The 14,712-nt window shown below is 62.1% G+C and overlaps 2 protein-coding genes across 2 annotated transcripts; both read left to right on the top strand.

Annotated features, from left to right (window-relative positions):
- The first annotated feature begins 286 nt into the window (after positions 1–286).
- Positions 287–7,126, top strand: WDR18 (WD repeat domain 18). The gene is made up of 10 exons (XM_034070750.1): positions 287–513; positions 889–999; positions 1,431–1,564; positions 1,739–1,880; positions 2,404–2,547; positions 2,713–2,777; positions 2,885–3,009; positions 5,375–5,541; positions 6,052–6,120; positions 6,345–7,126. Exons 1-10 carry the CDS (start codon positions 304–306, stop codon positions 6,474–6,476), a joined length of 1,299 nt encoding a protein of 432 aa, XP_033926641.1. The 5' UTR covers positions 287–303; the 3' UTR covers positions 6,477–7,126.
- Positions 7,127–8,217: 1,091 nt separating this feature from the next.
- On the top strand, positions 8,218–14,694 carry GRIN3B (glutamate ionotropic receptor NMDA type subunit 3B). Its single transcript, XM_034070707.1, has 10 exons — positions 8,218–8,661; positions 9,395–9,993; positions 10,292–11,336; positions 11,516–11,661; positions 11,758–11,873; positions 12,573–12,724; positions 12,801–12,965; positions 13,038–13,099; positions 13,409–13,621; positions 14,213–14,694. Exons 1-10 carry the CDS (start codon positions 8,218–8,220, stop codon positions 14,280–14,282), a joined length of 3,012 nt encoding a protein of 1,003 aa, XP_033926598.1. The 3' UTR covers positions 14,283–14,694.
- Positions 14,695–14,712: the final 18 nt, after the last annotated feature.

The raw sequence follows: 14,712 nt of genomic DNA, 5'->3' as shown, positions 1-14,712 counted from the left end.
GTTATGGGATCCTTTACAGCATGTCCATAGGGCTGTGGGGTGTCCATGAAGTCCACACAGGGTTTCCATAGGGCTTGGGGTGTCTATGGGATCCCTATGGAATACCTACAGAGTGTCACGGGGTCCCCATGGGGTGCCCATAGGGCTCCGGGTCTCCCTATCGGACTGTCCCTCTCGGGTGTCTCTATGGGGCGCCAGGGCGCGCCCCGCCCGCCGCAGCCGCAGTTGATTGGCGGAGGGCGGCAGGCGGGGCGGCGCTCTAGGCGTCCGCCGCGCTCTCTCTGTCCCTGGCGGACCGCGAAGATGGCGGCGCCCATGGAGGTGGCGCTGGTGACGGACGCGGCGGGGCCGCTGTGCAACTGCTCGGCCTGGGAGCTGCACTCGGGCTCGGCGCTGCCCGGGTACCGCGGCGGTAACAGCGGGCCCCGGGCGCTGGCGCTGCTGGGCGGCGAGCACCTGCTGGGAGCGCAGCTCGGCAAGAGCTACATCAACGTCTGGGAGCTGCAGAGGAAGGTACCGGCAGGCCCCGGCCCGGCAGCGACCACCGCACCGCGGCCGGGGGGGGACACCGGGGATCCCCTCCCCTGAGAGCCCTCCCCTTGGCTGTGCTTGCGGGGCCTTCCTTCCCCCCTCCCTTTGCCCATAGAGAGCCGTGGTCCCCATGGTCAGTCCCGGCCCCCGCGGCACCAACTTCCTGGACACCCCCATGTGTGTGGTGGGGGGTCCCTCTACCCCCTGCACGCTCTTTCCCCATAGAGAGCCGTGGTCTGCATGGTCAGGCTCTCCCCACCCCGGTACCCCCTTGCTGGAGACCCACGTCTCTCCACATGGAGACCCCTTATCCTGCCCCCCCATGCTGAGTGGCCGCTGTGTTCTTTGTGCCCCCAGGACCAGCTGCAGCAGAAGATCATCTGCCCCGGGCCGGTGACCTGCCTGACGGCCTCTCCCAACGGCCTCTACATCTTGGTCGGGGTTGCCGAGAGCATCTACCTGTGGGAGGTGAGGGGCTGGCATGGGGCATGGGGAGGAGGGATGGGGGTCACATCCTGACCGCTCCACAGCTGCCCCTGTGGGCTCAGTGAGTCCACACGGTCTGGGCCCTGCAGTGGGGCTTTGCTGGGCCTTGGACATTGCAGCTTCCGTGGGTGTGCAGCTCATGGGGCAGGGGGCAAGAAACTGGTGGGTGAGGTTGAGGTCTGTTCTTTGGGGCCTGTTCTTCCCAAGCTGCTGAGGTTGCTCCCTCGAAGCTCAACCCCGAGTTATCCTTTAGCACTGCTTTAGCTCGCTGTGTGTGGGACTGGTGAGCTGGGCTCTGGTCACCGGTGGCATTACATGGGGGTTACACCGGGTTCTGATGAAGCTGCACCCGTTATTCCATGTGCCTCAAGTGCTCCTTCGTTGATGGTCTCCTGCCCTTTCCTTTGCCGTAGGTCTCCAACGGGAACCTCCTGGCCATCCTGAACCGACACTACCAGGACCTCACATGCCTCTGCTTTACAGACGACAGCAGCCACTTTCTCTCAGGGGCTAAGGACTGTTTGGCCCTGGTGTGGAACCTTTACAGGTAACGGTGCCCTGTGAGGAGGTCTTAACTCATCCAAACTCATTCATCTGGGGGACAGAGAGCATCTGGGTGAGGAATGGATGAAGAAGAGATCAGCCACTGCTTCCTGGAGATGGAGTCAGCTGGAAGCCCCTGTGCTGAGCTGTTGGTAAAGCCTCTCTGTTCTCCCCACAGCGTCCTGCAGGCAGAGCCCTCCCAGATCCCTGACCCACGCCACGTGTGGTCCCGACACAGCCTCCCCATCACAGACTTGTGCTGTGGCTTTGGAGGGCCCTTGGCACGAGCTGCCACAGCCTCCCTGGACCAGACAGCGAAGGTAAGGCTCAGCTCTGTCCCACCCAGCAGAGGCCCATGGGCCCCACAGGGTTCAAGCAGTTTCTGCAGGCTTGCAGTAGCTGAATTTCTTGGCTGTCTCTGGGATGACTCAGAGCTGCCAGACCGAAAGGGCTTTGCCTCTCCAGACACCAGCAGTTCCTCTGCACCTGCCCTCGAGCTGGGCCTTTGCAGTCCCTCTTCTCCCAGGGAACCTTGGGCCCAGCTCCCCTCATTCCCTCACTGGTGTCCTTTAGTCTGGATGGGGAAGGAGCAGAGCAGCCTGGAGCTCGCTCCTCCTGCCCTGCAGGAGGGCTCTGCCCTGGGGGGCAGGATGGGCACAGGATGGGTTTGGAGCTGCCTGGGACACTTGGCTCGTGGTAACAAGGAGCCTGGTCCTGGGTTGTGCCCTGGGCTCTGTTTCCCTCAGGCACAGCAAGGAGGGGATGCTGTACGTGCTGTTGCTGGGTGGCAGGTTGTTCTTCCTGTGCTTAAGTCCCTAATTCTCCTGTACCCTCTCGCTCCAGCTCTGGGAAGTCTCCTCTGGGGAGCTCCTGCTTTCTGTGCTCTTCGACGTGGGCATCATGGCTGTGACTCTTGATCTCTCCGAGTACCACATGTTCTGCGGTGGCATGGACGGATCCATCTTCCAGGTTGACCTCTGTGCCTGGGTGAGTGCTCAGTGCTGCTCTCCTCACCCTGAGCCACTGTCCCCTCCCTCTGCAGGGCCTGGCTTCCCCTCTATGTCCTCTGCCCCCTCCAGACGCAGAGAGGAGCCTGTTGGCTTCCCGAATTTAACCTCTTCTCTCCCTTTCCTTCTTCCTTCATTCCTGCAGCCGGTCCAGAGAGACCGGACCTTCCAGACGGAGCGGGAGAACGGCAAGGTCTTCAAAGGGCACAGGTGAGGGACCAGCCCTACTTGCCAAGCACCTCCTGTCTGCCCACCTCACCAGTTTCTGGGCGGTCCATGGCTCATCCTGACTGGAAACCTCCTGTTCCCCATTCCAGGAGCCAGGTGACGTGCCTGTCAGTGTCCACGGATGGCAGCCTCCTGCTTTCGGGCTCGCACGATGAAACAGTCCGGCTGTGGGACATCCAGAGCAAGCAGTGCCTCAAGACGATGAATCACAAAGGTAGGCATGCCCTTATCAACCAGGATCCTTCCCTGTCAGCCACTGCTGCCTCATTGCTGCTGCTCTCACACCGCCCTGGGCACTGGAGGCATTACTGCACACCTCCAGGAAGGGCAGAGGAAGCAGAGGGACGCCTCAGCTGTCTGGAGCAATGCTTGACCTTGCCCATGTCTGTTGACAGCCCCGCTGTGCACTGTCAGGGAGTGAGTCATAGGTTTCACCCTGTCACTGAGGACACCCAGGACCTTCCTCCTTGTTTTCCAAAGGGAGCGGTTGCCCCACACGCACCCAAAGGCCTGGGGAGGCTGCGAAGGGGTGGAATGTGTCTGGAGAAGAAAAGGTCTCTGTGACCCCAGCCAGGAGCACCCATGAGCTCATGAGGCATGGAGTGAATCTGATATAAGCTGTTGTCTGGGGTTGCAGGGCAATGGCTCCAATAAACCACCCAAACAAACCTTTGCAAGCTCAGATTAGCAATTAGGTGCCTTGGAGCAGTGGATGAGTTAGGATTTAGCCCTTCCGCTGCTAACAGAGTATTTCTCATGGGCTCTGCAGTCCCTTTACACTGCTCTTTCTGGTGAGGCTGGCACATTGCTCTCTGGGCACCGCCTCAGCCCTCCCAGAAGGTGACAGTGGTGGCAGTGGGACCCTGTTCCTCTGGACAGAGGTGGGCAAGCTGCTGCCGGGTGCTGGAAGCCAGGCTGCCTCCTTGCCTTCTGCTGCCAAGGGCTGTTTCTAATGGGGACCTACTGCAGCGCCCATCCAGCCTTGCTTCACTGGCACTGCATGGGGGAAAGCCAACAGGATGTGAGCTGTGGGAGTCAGCAGGCATTAAACCCCCCTGAGGCTGCAGGGGAGTGGAGATGGGCACAAGCTCTTCCCTGCTGCCTCCTTAGTGCATTCCCTGAGCCCTTCCCTCCCCAAGACAATGCTGATACTGCTGCTCCTGCAGCCTCCAGCCTGGTGTGTGCAGGAAGCACTGCCCTCCCCTGGATGGTGCTGCAGATGGATCAGAGGGGTTGGAGCTCAGGGCTTGAGGAGTATGACTGCAGCAGGAGACATGCAGGGAGCTTTTCCTGCAAGGTTTGCTTGTCCTTGATGGGGGAGGCAGGGCATGGGCAGGCAGATGGGCTCAGAGGAACTGGGCTTCTGCTCTGTGCTGGGCAAGGCAGGGCTGCTCCCAGTCACCAGTGTGGCTGGTTCCATTCCCAGCACTGGCCCAAACCAGCCAGGCCCTGGGTCCCTCCTCTTGCACCAGCTCCATCCTTCCCTCTGCAAACACCGTGTGGCATGGACCATCCCCAAGCTCCTTTGTGCTTCCCCTGCCCCAGGGATGCTCCAGCAGATCCCTCCTGTCCCAGGGGTACCAGTTGGAAGATGGGTTATTTGTGTCCTCCCTGTTGAGCCCAGTCCCCATTGGCAGCTGGTGCACTGGTCAAGGGGTGCTTGTATGGGACTCATGTTTGCACTGGGGGTGAGGGTCCTGCTCTCTGCCTGTCCTGTCCCTTCCTTTCACATTGTGCTGCCAGTGGTAGCTCACTGCTGGCTACGTGTGAAGAACCAGCAATTGTCTTTGGGCAGGGAGCAAACCAGGTTTGTTACAGCAAAGTGTTGGCAAAGAGCAGCTTCAGGGCCAGGCTGGGAGTGCTGGCAGAGCCTTTGGTTTTCCAGTGGGATTCAGGGAGAGACAGGCTCTGGTTTAGCCACTGGGGAGATGATGGAGAGGGAGCCATTGTCTGCGTCAGAGGTGCTTTGGTCCATCTCCTCTGCAGAGACTGAAAGCATCAGGCAGCTCCAAGCCTCCTCTGGCTCCTCTCTTATCCTGCACCATTCCCACTGCCTCCAGCTGGGACACTGGGCAGGCACCTGCCCCCTCTTAGGTGCATCTGGATCCTTTTAACCTTTCCCTTCACGCTGTTGAGTGCAGCCAGGGGCAGATGGATGGGCAGGGCTGTAGTTGTGACCCCTCTGCTTGCACACCAGAGTGGGGCTGTTGCTGCGTCTGACCCAGCCAGGGTTTGGTTATGGGGGGCAGTGGTGGGAGTCCTCCAGCAGAATTGGGGCTGCTGCCAGGGAGCAGGAGCCTGTGTGGGTCAGGGCTGTAATGACGATGCTCATTAGCTCTGCCAAAGGACAGTGTGTGATGGATCACTGCAGGAGCCAGGCGGGAGAGCAGCAGTGCTGATGGCTGGCTGCTTCTGCAGGGGATGGACGGACGGGGCCTCCAGAGCTGCAGCAGCCTGAGGGGCTTTGCCTCTTCCCGGTGGGACCCTGGCACGGGTCATTCTCTGCTCTCGGGGCACCGGGCAAGAGGCAAACCCAGCGGGGGAAGCCTGAGCCATCCCTTCCTCTCGTCCCACCACAGGTGCGGTTACGAACGCCTTCATCGTGCTGGCCCCTGCCAACATGCTCAACCCCGACGGGAAGCCCAGCACACCCCTGCCCAAGTTCAGCAAACACCTGCACGGCACCGAGAGCAGCGACGAGCAGGGCAGCGAGGGGCTGACGCTGCGCCTGGGCCTCCACCAGCAGGTACTGGCATGAGGGCAAGGGGGCAAACTCCCTCTGTGCGGGTCCACAGCAGCTCCACCGCCTGTTCTGATCTCCCCCACATTGCCAAACGTCCCCCAAGCACTGTTCCTGCGAGCAGAGGAGCTGAGCCTGCACGCTCCCTTCTCCTGTTCCTCCCCATCTTCCCTGTGCTCCACTCGCCCTCCTGGCTGCTGCAGTCATTTGTCCTGCCAGCCTTGTGCCGCAGCCCGTGCTGGCTCTGCTGTCCCACCAGCCCCAGGCATTGTGGTGCTGCACTGTTGGTGCTCACCAGGTGCCTGTTGGTGTCTGTCCCCGGGTGAGTGGCAGTCCTGCCCCGGCTGATGGATGAGCTCTGTGTTGGGTGCAGGCTTGGCTGTACCCTGCTCTGTTTGTGCTTTGTCCCATGGGGCTGGGGGTGTTCTTTGGCTGCTCCAGCAGGAAACCCTGCCTGGGAGCACTGGGAAAGGACCTGGGTCGTCTGTCTCAGTCCCTCCTGTTTGGTCCCTGCAGGAATCTGGAGAAAGCTACCTGGAGAAGGCCAGGAAAATGTACTCACAGATGTACTCCACAAGGGAAAAGGTGAGAGCTGCTCCGAGATGGGGAAGTGGTGTCCTTCGGGTGCATGCCTCTGCAGCAGAACCGGCTCTTGGGGCCTTGTGCAGGTTGGGGACGGGAGGAACAAGCCCTGGAATTCCCTGGGGGCAGCAGGAGGGAGTAGATGGAAGAGGGGTTGGGGGTGGGCAGCATCCACTTGCCAGGAGCCAGAGCCGGGTGCCTGATGCTTCCCTGTTTCCCTGCCGCAGAACCTGGTGGGAGACCAGGAGCACCTGACGATCCAGGTGAGTGAGCTGGAGGAGGAGGTGAGCACCCTCCGCAAGATCAACAAGAACCTCTTCGACTTCTCCGCCCGCATCATCACCAAACCCACCAAATGAAGCGGCAGCCGCTGCCCTCGCCCCCCCCCCCGCCTCTCCCTGCCCGGGGGCTCCGGCACACGCCTATGGAGCTGGGCCTGGCAGCCCCCCCCCCGGTGCCATGGGCCTGGGGCTGTGGGGGTAACTCGGGGACCGTTGTCAGCCCGATTCACTGCTGGGGGCAGACTCAGAGCATCCGGTTGCGGGAGGAGCAGCACCGGCTCCAAAGTGGGGCTCAGGATGCAGCTCCTGCTCTTTCCCTGTCTCTTCCCTGGCCCTTTCCTGTTCTTTTTGTTACTTGACCCTGCGGTGCAGACGGAAGCGTGGGCTTTCTCCTAAATAGGGGTTTGAGATTGGAGTTTGGAGACCCCTTCCACCCATCCCACCCTTGGGAATGCTGCTCGGCATCGCTGCACCCCTCACAGCTGGGACCCACTGGGGCTTGTTCCACACTCATGACAGTGGGTCCTGAGCAGCTCCTGCTCCTGGAGGTGGGGGGGACAGGACAGGGGGACCAGGACTCTGCCCCAGGGTGCAGGGGGTGGTTTTGGGCCACGGGGCTGACTCCCGGGTGCTATTTCCAATCTCGTGATGATTTATATATATTTGGATCCAGCTACTTTGGTTTTGGGGTGTTCTGGTGGGGGACTCGGCCTTTTGTATCGTCATGAGCATGGCGGGGGGGTGAGGGTGGGTTCTGGTTAGGTTTATTTTTTACATAAAAGATTTGGTTTTTATAGTGAAAGGTGCCTCGGGTTTCTCTGTTCAACTCCCTGCTGCTGGCACCGGGGCTCGGTAACCTCGCAGCAGCTCTGGCCCTAGGGAAGGCAATTCCCATTGGAGGGAAGCAGCGCTGCTCCGTCCTCAGTTCCTGGGTCCCTTTGTTTTCCTGCGGGGATGGAGCAGGGCCCTGGCTCCTGACAGTGCCTTAGATAATGCTTTTAGCTTAATAAGCACCGTTTTGCTCCTGTTTGCTCTCACTTTGCTCCTGCCAGTTTGGATCCATGTCCAGTGGCTGCAGCAGGGAGCTGGGAGTGTGTCTGTGTACCCCCCCCCCCCCCCATAAGGAGAGGTTGAAATCCCCCAGCAGTGAGGTTTTAGTGCTGATTGGGGCTCCCTATGAGCCCCCTCCTGTGCTGCACCCAGGCAGAAGCTGGGTTTGGGGGGTCAGTTTCATACCCAGAGCCTGCTCCCTCCTCCCCAGCACTCAGCCACCTGAGCTTTATCCTGTGGGAAGGAGCTGCGGGGGGTCCCACAATGGAGATCTTTATCCAGGAGGGACCAGCACCCCCTGGCAGGATTAGCTCTGCCCCCCTCCTGCCCATCTCTGCAGGGGCAATTCATTCGCAGTGACTCATTGGATCACCCCAGTGATCGATACTTGTTGCCAGCTGGGACCTGGCTCCATCCCTCCCTTGCTTTTCCATACGGATTTCGCAGCGTGTCCCTGCCTCCTGGTACCTGGTGTCTGCGCTCCTGGGGCCGGGCCTCAGTTTCCCCGGGGGGTGATGAGGAGGGGGACCCCTGGAGAGGAGGAAGGCTCCGAAGCCCTGTTCCCCCCCCATCCCCCGGGGACCCCCGGGTCTGAGGCTGCGGAGGGATGGGGGGGGTTCCAGCCCCTGCCCTTACCATGTGCTGGGGGCTGCGGGACGGGACCGTAGCCACCCCCCCCCCCCCCCCGTCCAACCCCGGCCCCTCCCCGCGCCCGCCCCCCGCCCGCCCCGTCGGGGCGCAGCGCGGCGGGGCCGGTAGCGTCGGGCTCATGGCAGGGCTGCGGGCGCTGTGGCTGCTGGCGGCGCTGGGGGCGGCGGGGGGGCACCCGCAGCCCTGCCGCGTCCCGGCCCCCCCCGGCCCCGCCGTGCGCCTCGGGGCGCTGCTGCCGCCCGGGGCCCCCCGCCGGGCGCGGCTCCGCGCGGCGCTCGCCAGAGCCGCCGGTACCGGTAGCGGGGCCGGGGTCAGCCCCCAGGCGCCGCCGCTGCCCTCGAACCTCAGCCTGGAGGTGGTGTCGGGCGGCCCGGCCGCCCCGGACCCGCGCTCGCTGCTCCGGTGGCTCTGCGGGGCTCTGTCCGGGCGCGGCGTGGCCGCTGTCCTGGCGCTGCCCCGGTCCCGGAGGGAGCTGCTCCTGCTCGACTTCCTCTCCGCTGCGCTGCAGGTCCCCGTCCTCAGCCTCCCGGACACCCGCGGGCTCCTGCCCGTCCGAGCGCAGGTAGGACCCGCACCCGGCACCGGGGACACCGGCGGCACCGGGAGCTGTCCCCGGCCCGGCTCCTGGCTCAGCGCCCATCCCGGCTCCATCCAAGCTCTCGGGTCGCAAAGCGGCTCCGATCCTGATTCCAGCTCCAGCCCCGCACTTGCTGCGTCCCCGGCTCCATCCCAACTCTGTCCTGGCTCCATCCCGGCTTCCATCTCAGCCCTATCCCACCTCTATTCCCGTCTTCGTCCCAGCTCTATCCTGAGCACCCATCCTTTGTCTATCCCAGCCTCATTCCGGGTCCCCTCCTGGCTTCATCCTGTCCCCCATCGCAGCAATATCCCAGCCCCCCTCCTGCTTCCCGTTCCAGCCCCATCCTGGCTTTATCCCAGCCTCCACCCCAGCTCTATCCTGGCTCTATCCCAGCCCCCATCTCATCTCTCATGGCCCCCTGCCCGACTCTATCCCAGCCCTATCCCAGCTCTCAGCCCAAGGCAACTTCCCTGGCTCCTCCAGCAGCCCTGCATCCCCCAAGCCCCAGTCCCGACCCCAGAAGTGCTCCAGGGATGTGCCTGGTGCTGGGTCCCCTCAGTCCCCTGTGCTGAACAGGGTAAGGAATGGGCAGAGCGTGGGCAGGGACCATAGGGAGGCTCCAGGGTGGGAGGGACCGTGCTTGGTGCTGCCTCTGGGCTCTTCCCGTGGGCAGGAGCCAGGCAGGGGCACAGCCACAACCCCCCTGTGTCGGCAGAGCCCCTTCCACTTCCACGTGGACCGGCAGAGCTCGCTGGAGACGCTGGTGGACGTGGTGGTGAGCATCCTGCAGGCCAACGACTGGCACGAGACTAACCTGGTGCTCTGCCACCCCTGGGACGTCTCCGGCTTCCTCAGCCTCTGGGCCCGTCGCTCCCAGCTCTTGCTCCGCACCATCCTGGACCTTGGTTACCTGGATGAGCCCAGGGCCTCCCGCTACCTCCAGCAGCACCGGGAGCACTTCAGGGCCCTCTCCAGCCCGGTGCTGGTGCTCGGCTGCGACCTGCAGCACGCCCGGCTCATCTTCCGCATGGCCGAGGAGTCGGGGCTGCTGCCGCAGGAGCTGCACTGGGTGCTGGGGTCCCCGCTCAGCACCAGCGAGCTGCAGACCGAGGGGCTGCCCTTGGGGCTGCTGGCGTATGGGGAGCTCAACCCGCCGCCGCTGGAGCTCTTCATCCAGGACATGGTGGAGCTGGTGGCCCGCGCCATCGGCACCGCATCCCGCACACGGCCCGGCCCCGCTGCGCTGCACACCACAGGGAACTGCAGCAACCAGAGCCCGGCGGGCGGCGAGGCCCCAGGGCTCATCCTGTCCCGGTAAGGGAGGTGCTGGGGGTGCCCCTTTCCCTGGCTCCATCACATCGGGGTGCCTGGGAGGGGGGGTGAGGGTGAGCTGGGGTGTGCAGAGCCCTCTGTGGTCCCTGGTGGGGCTCAGCACCCTGCAGGACACACTGTGTGCTGGCTGCACAGGAGGGGAATGCATCACTTCCCATCTCCCTTAATGCTTCCCAAGCACGGTTGCTCCATTACCATCAAGAACACCCGGTCCTGCCGGTGCCTGAATGGGGCTCATCGCTCCCAGCTCCTGTGACCCCCCCATCCCCTTCCCCTCCAGGTTCCTGTCCAACGCCTCCTTCCACGGGCGCACGGGGCTGGTGCGGGTGCAGAGCGCGAGGCTGGTGCGGCCGGAGCAGCACTTCCACGTGTGGCGCCTGCAGCGGGACCCGCGGGGAGCCCCGGCCTGGGGGACGGTGGGGTCCTGGCATCGCGGGAGGCTGGAGCTGGAGGAGGGAGCGCGGCAGAGCCAGCGCCACGGCCCCGGCGAGGCGGCCGCGGGCACCCGGCGGCGGCTGCGCGTGGTGACGCTGGTGGAGCATCCGTTCGTCTTCACCAGGGAGGTGGACGAGGACGAGAGCTGCCCCGTTGGGCAGCTCTGCCTGGACCCCGGCACCAACGACTCGGCTGTGCTGGATGCTCTCTTTGAGGAGCTGGGTGCCGGCAATGGCTCAGTGCCGCGGGCATACAAGAAGTGCTGCTACGGGTACTGCATCGACCTGCTGGAGAAGCTGGCAGAGGACATGAGCTTTGCCTTTGAGCTCTACATTGTGGGCGATGGGAAGTACGGGGCCTGGAAGAACGGGCGCTGGACGGGGCTGGTGGGGGACCTGCTCAGCGGCACGGCCCACATGGCCGTCACCTCCTTCAGCATCAACTCGGCGCGGAGCAAAGTCATCGACTTCACCAGCCCCTTCTTCTCCACCAGCCTGGGCATCCTGGTGAGGACCAAGGACACGGCGTCGCCCATCGGGGCCTTCATGTGGCCCTTGCATTGGACCATGTGGGTGGGCATCTTCGTGGCCCTGCACATGACGGCCCTCTTCCTCACCCTGTATGAGTGGAAGAGCCCCTATGGCATGACCCCACTCGGCCGCAACCGCATGAAGATCTTCTCCTACTCCTCAGCCCTCAACCTCTGCTACGCCATCCTCTTTGGGCGCACCGTGTCCAGCAAGACGCCCAAGTGCTGCACCGGCCGCTTCCTCATGAACCTCTGGGCCATCTTCTGCCTCCTGGTGCTCTCCAGCTACACGGCCAACCTGGCGGCCGTCATGGTGGGGGACAAGACCTTCGAGGAGCTCTCGGGCATCCACGACCCAAAGGTGGGAGAGGGGCTGGGCTGCTTCGGATGGGGCACAGGGAAGGGGGATCTGTCCTCGCTGCACCTTCCCCATGGGATGCGCGTTAAAGGTCCCCGCAGGCCGGGTCCTGCTCAGGGCTGGGGATGCATCCTGAGGGAGCCGGGGCTGTTCCCGACTGATGCTCTGGTGCCTCCTTCCAGCTGCATCACCCCTCGCAGGGCTTCTGCTTCGGCACCGTGTGGGAGAGCAGCGCCGAGGAGTACATCAAGAAGAGCTTCCCCGAGATGCACGAGCACATGCGGCGCCACAACGTCCCCAACACCCCTGCCGGCATCACCATGCTCAAGTGAGGGGCCAGGATGGGGTTTCCAGGGGGTGTCCCCCCCCATCCCTTCATCCCCAGGGCAGCCCCATCGCTGAGGGTGCCCCTGTGCTGGTACAGGACGGAGCCCCCCAAGCTCAACGCCTTCATCATGGACAAGTCGCTGCTGGACTATGAGGTCTCCATTGACTCTGACTGCAAACTGCTCACCGTGGGGAAGCCCTTCGCCATTGAAGGTCTGGGGGGGAAATGGAGCTGCTGGGGAGGGCACAGGACTCTGTATGTGTCTGTATGTGTCTGTATGTGTCTGTATGTGTGTGTATGTGTCTGTATGTGTCTGTATGAGTCTGTATGTGTCTGTATGTGTGTGTATGTGTCTGTATGTGTCTGTATGTGTTTGTATGTGTCTGTATGTGTCCGTATGTGTCTGTATGTGTCTGTATGGGTCTGTATGTGTTTGTATGTGTCTGTATGAGTCTGTGTCTGTATGTGTTTGTATGTGTCTGCATGAGTCTGTATGTGTTTGTGTGCATGTGTCTGTATGTGTCTGTGTGTGTTTGTGTGTCTGTGTGTGTTTGTGTGTATGTGTCTGTATGTGTCTGTATGTGTTTGTATGTGTCTGTATGTGTCCGTATATGTCTGTATGTGTCTGTATGTGTCTGTATGTGTTTGTATGTGTCTGTATGTGTCTGTATGTGTCTGTATGTGTTTGTATGTGTCTGCATGAGTCTGTATGTGTTTGTGTGCATGTGTCTGTATGTGTCTGTGTGTGTTTGTGTGTATGTGTCTGTATGTGTTTGTATGTGTCTGTATGAATCTCTGTGTGTCTGTATGAGTCTGTGTGTGTCTGTGCTCTGCCTGTGGCTCCCATGGGGCTGTGTCGTGGGGCTGCTGCCCCGCTCCATGTCTCCCCATCACTCTGTCCCCGGGGCCAGGCTATGGCATCGGCCTCCCTCAGAACTCACCGCTCACCTCCAACATCTCCAAGCTCATCAGCTGGTACAAGTCCTCCGGGTTCATCGACCTGCTCCATGACAAGTGGTACAAGATGGTGCCGTGCGGGAAGCGCGTCCTTGCCGTCACCGAGGTGCTGGGCTCACGGGGGGGGTTGGTTCTGGGGGTGTGATCCCTGCTCACCCCAACACCCTTTGTTACCCCCATAGACCCTGCAGATGGGGATCTACCACTTCTCAGGGCTCTTCGTGCTGCTCTGCATCGGGCTCAGCACCTCGCTGCTCACCTCCCTGGCTGAACACGTCTTCTACCGCCTCATCCTGCCCCGCATCAAGCGCAAGAAGAAGTTCAGTTACTGGCTGCACACGAGCCAGGTGCTGCTGCTCCCCCTTCCCTTGCCCATCCCTGCTCTGCTCCCTGCCTCACGCATCCTTTGTTCCCCACAGAAAATCCACCGGGCTCTGAACACAGAGGAGCAGGAGAGCCGGAAGCTGAGCTTGGAGCAGAGGTAGGGCTGCAGTGGGTGCTGCCCCGCTCCTCCTTTAGATTGGGATTGGATACAGGAACAATTCCTCATTTAAATGGGTGCTGAGGCGCTGGCACAGGGTGCCCAGAGAAGCTGTGGCTGCCCCATCCCTGGCAGTGCTCAAGGCCAGGTTGGACACAGGGGCTTGGAGCAGCTGCTCCAGTGGAAGGGGTCCCTGCTTTAAGGTCCCTTCCAACCCAATCCAGGCTGGGATCCCTGGATCCTAAAGCTCTCTTCCACCCCGCTTCATTTTATGCTTCTATCCCTCCCCATGGGCACCCCCCCCCCAAGGAGGCCGTGGCGCATGCGGCGGGTGCGCTTCCAGCTGGACAGCGAAGCCCCCCCCGAGGAGCCCCCCGGGAATGGGCCCCTGGAGCGGGAGCTGCGGGAGCTGGAGCAGAGCATCCGGGAGCTGCGGGAGCGGCTGCGAGCGGCGCTGGCCAGGAGGGGTGAGCTGGTGGCTGCGCTGGGCACGGCCAAGGGCACCGAGGAGCCCCCCCAGAGGTGAGCCCCCCCAGAGGTGAGCCCCAAAGCTGCGCTGGTACCGTCCAGCGGAGCGGGGGCAAAGGGATGAGGGATGGAAGGAAAAGGGCTTTGGGATGGGAGGATGGAAAAGGGAGTGTCCTGGGGCTGCCCCCTCCCCTGGCTCCTTCATCTCTGCTTCCTGGGGTTTAAACTGCAGGCAGCAGCTTTAGCTGAGGGGTTAGTTTGTGATGGGGGTGTAGGCAGTGATGGGGTGAGAGTTCTTGGGATGGGAGTTTTGGGATGGGGGTTTAGGCAGTGATGGGATGTGAGTTTTGGGATGGGGGTTTAGGCAGTGATGGGATGTGAGTTTTGGGATGGGGGTTTAGGCAGTGATGGGATGTGAGTTTTGGGATGGGGGTTTAGGCAGTGATGGGATGTGAGTTGTGGGAGGGGGGTTTAAGCAATGGGCTGGGATATGAGGCCCCCCCAGCCCGTTCCTCAAGGCTGGGGGATTAAGTCACAAACCCAAAGATGATGGAGACAAGTAACAGCCGCTTTCTGCCTTCCAGCTGTATCCTCCATGCAGCAACGCTCAGGGCAAGGGTAACGCTTCCCTTCCCTCCACTGCAGGCACCCATGGGTCCAGCGCAGCTCAGCCCCACCGCAGGGCAGCAGAGAGGAGGAAGAGGAAGGGGAGTAGCCCTCGCCCCACAGCGCAGTGATGTGGCAGCAGGACGGGTCCCAAAGGCCCCTCCAGGAGCAGCAAAGCCGGGATGAGCTCCAGAGGCACCGCGGGTGGATGGAGAGGTGGATGCAGGAGGTGGATGCAGGAGGTGGATGTGCCAGCCCATGTGGAGCAGGGAAAAGCCCCTCGCTTGGGCCAGGGGAGGAAACAACCCCCAACTCCAGCTGGGGGCAGCTGGGAAAGGAGCAGGCGATAGCACAGCAAGATCCTCCCTGCCTGCAGCCTTTTCCACTGGCACATCCCTCCGGGATGCTCCGCAGAGCCCCACTTCCAGCAGAGAGGCTGCAGGACACCCCCAGCGTTAGAGAACATATTTATTACTATAAACAAACACATTTTGTACATTAATTAAATAGAATGAACTCAACGCTCCATTCATCAAAGC

This window comes from Melopsittacus undulatus, chromosome 19 (assembly GCF_012275295.1).
Source record: "Melopsittacus undulatus isolate bMelUnd1 chromosome 19, bMelUnd1.mat.Z, whole genome shotgun sequence".
NCBI lineage: Eukaryota > Metazoa > Chordata > Aves > Psittaciformes > Psittaculidae > Melopsittacus > Melopsittacus undulatus.
This window is presented reverse-complemented; position numbering and strand designations above follow the sequence as displayed.

Excerpts from the sequence above, each read along its gene's own strand:
- WDR18 (XM_034070750.1), top strand. The coding sequence starts at position 304 with ATGGCGGCGCCCATGGAGGTGGCGCTGGTGACGGACGCGGCGGGGCCG. Across the intron at positions 1,000-1,430 it reads AGAGCATCTACCTGTGGGAG|GTCTCCAACGGGAACCTCCT; the intron begins GTGAGGGGCTGG and ends CCTTTGCCGTAG. Across the intron at positions 5,542-6,051 it reads GCCTGGGCCTCCACCAGCAG|GAATCTGGAGAAAGCTACCT; the intron begins GTACTGGCATGA and ends TGGTCCCTGCAG.
- GRIN3B (XM_034070707.1), top strand. The coding sequence starts at position 8,218 with ATGGCAGGGCTGCGGGCGCTGTGGCTGCTGGCGGCGCTGGGGGCGGCG. Across the intron at positions 11,662-11,757 it reads GCCGGCATCACCATGCTCAA|GACGGAGCCCCCCAAGCTCA; the intron begins GTGAGGGGCCAG and ends GTGCTGGTACAG. Across the intron at positions 11,874-12,572 it reads GAAGCCCTTCGCCATTGAAG|GCTATGGCATCGGCCTCCCT; the intron begins GTCTGGGGGGGA and ends CCCCGGGGCCAG.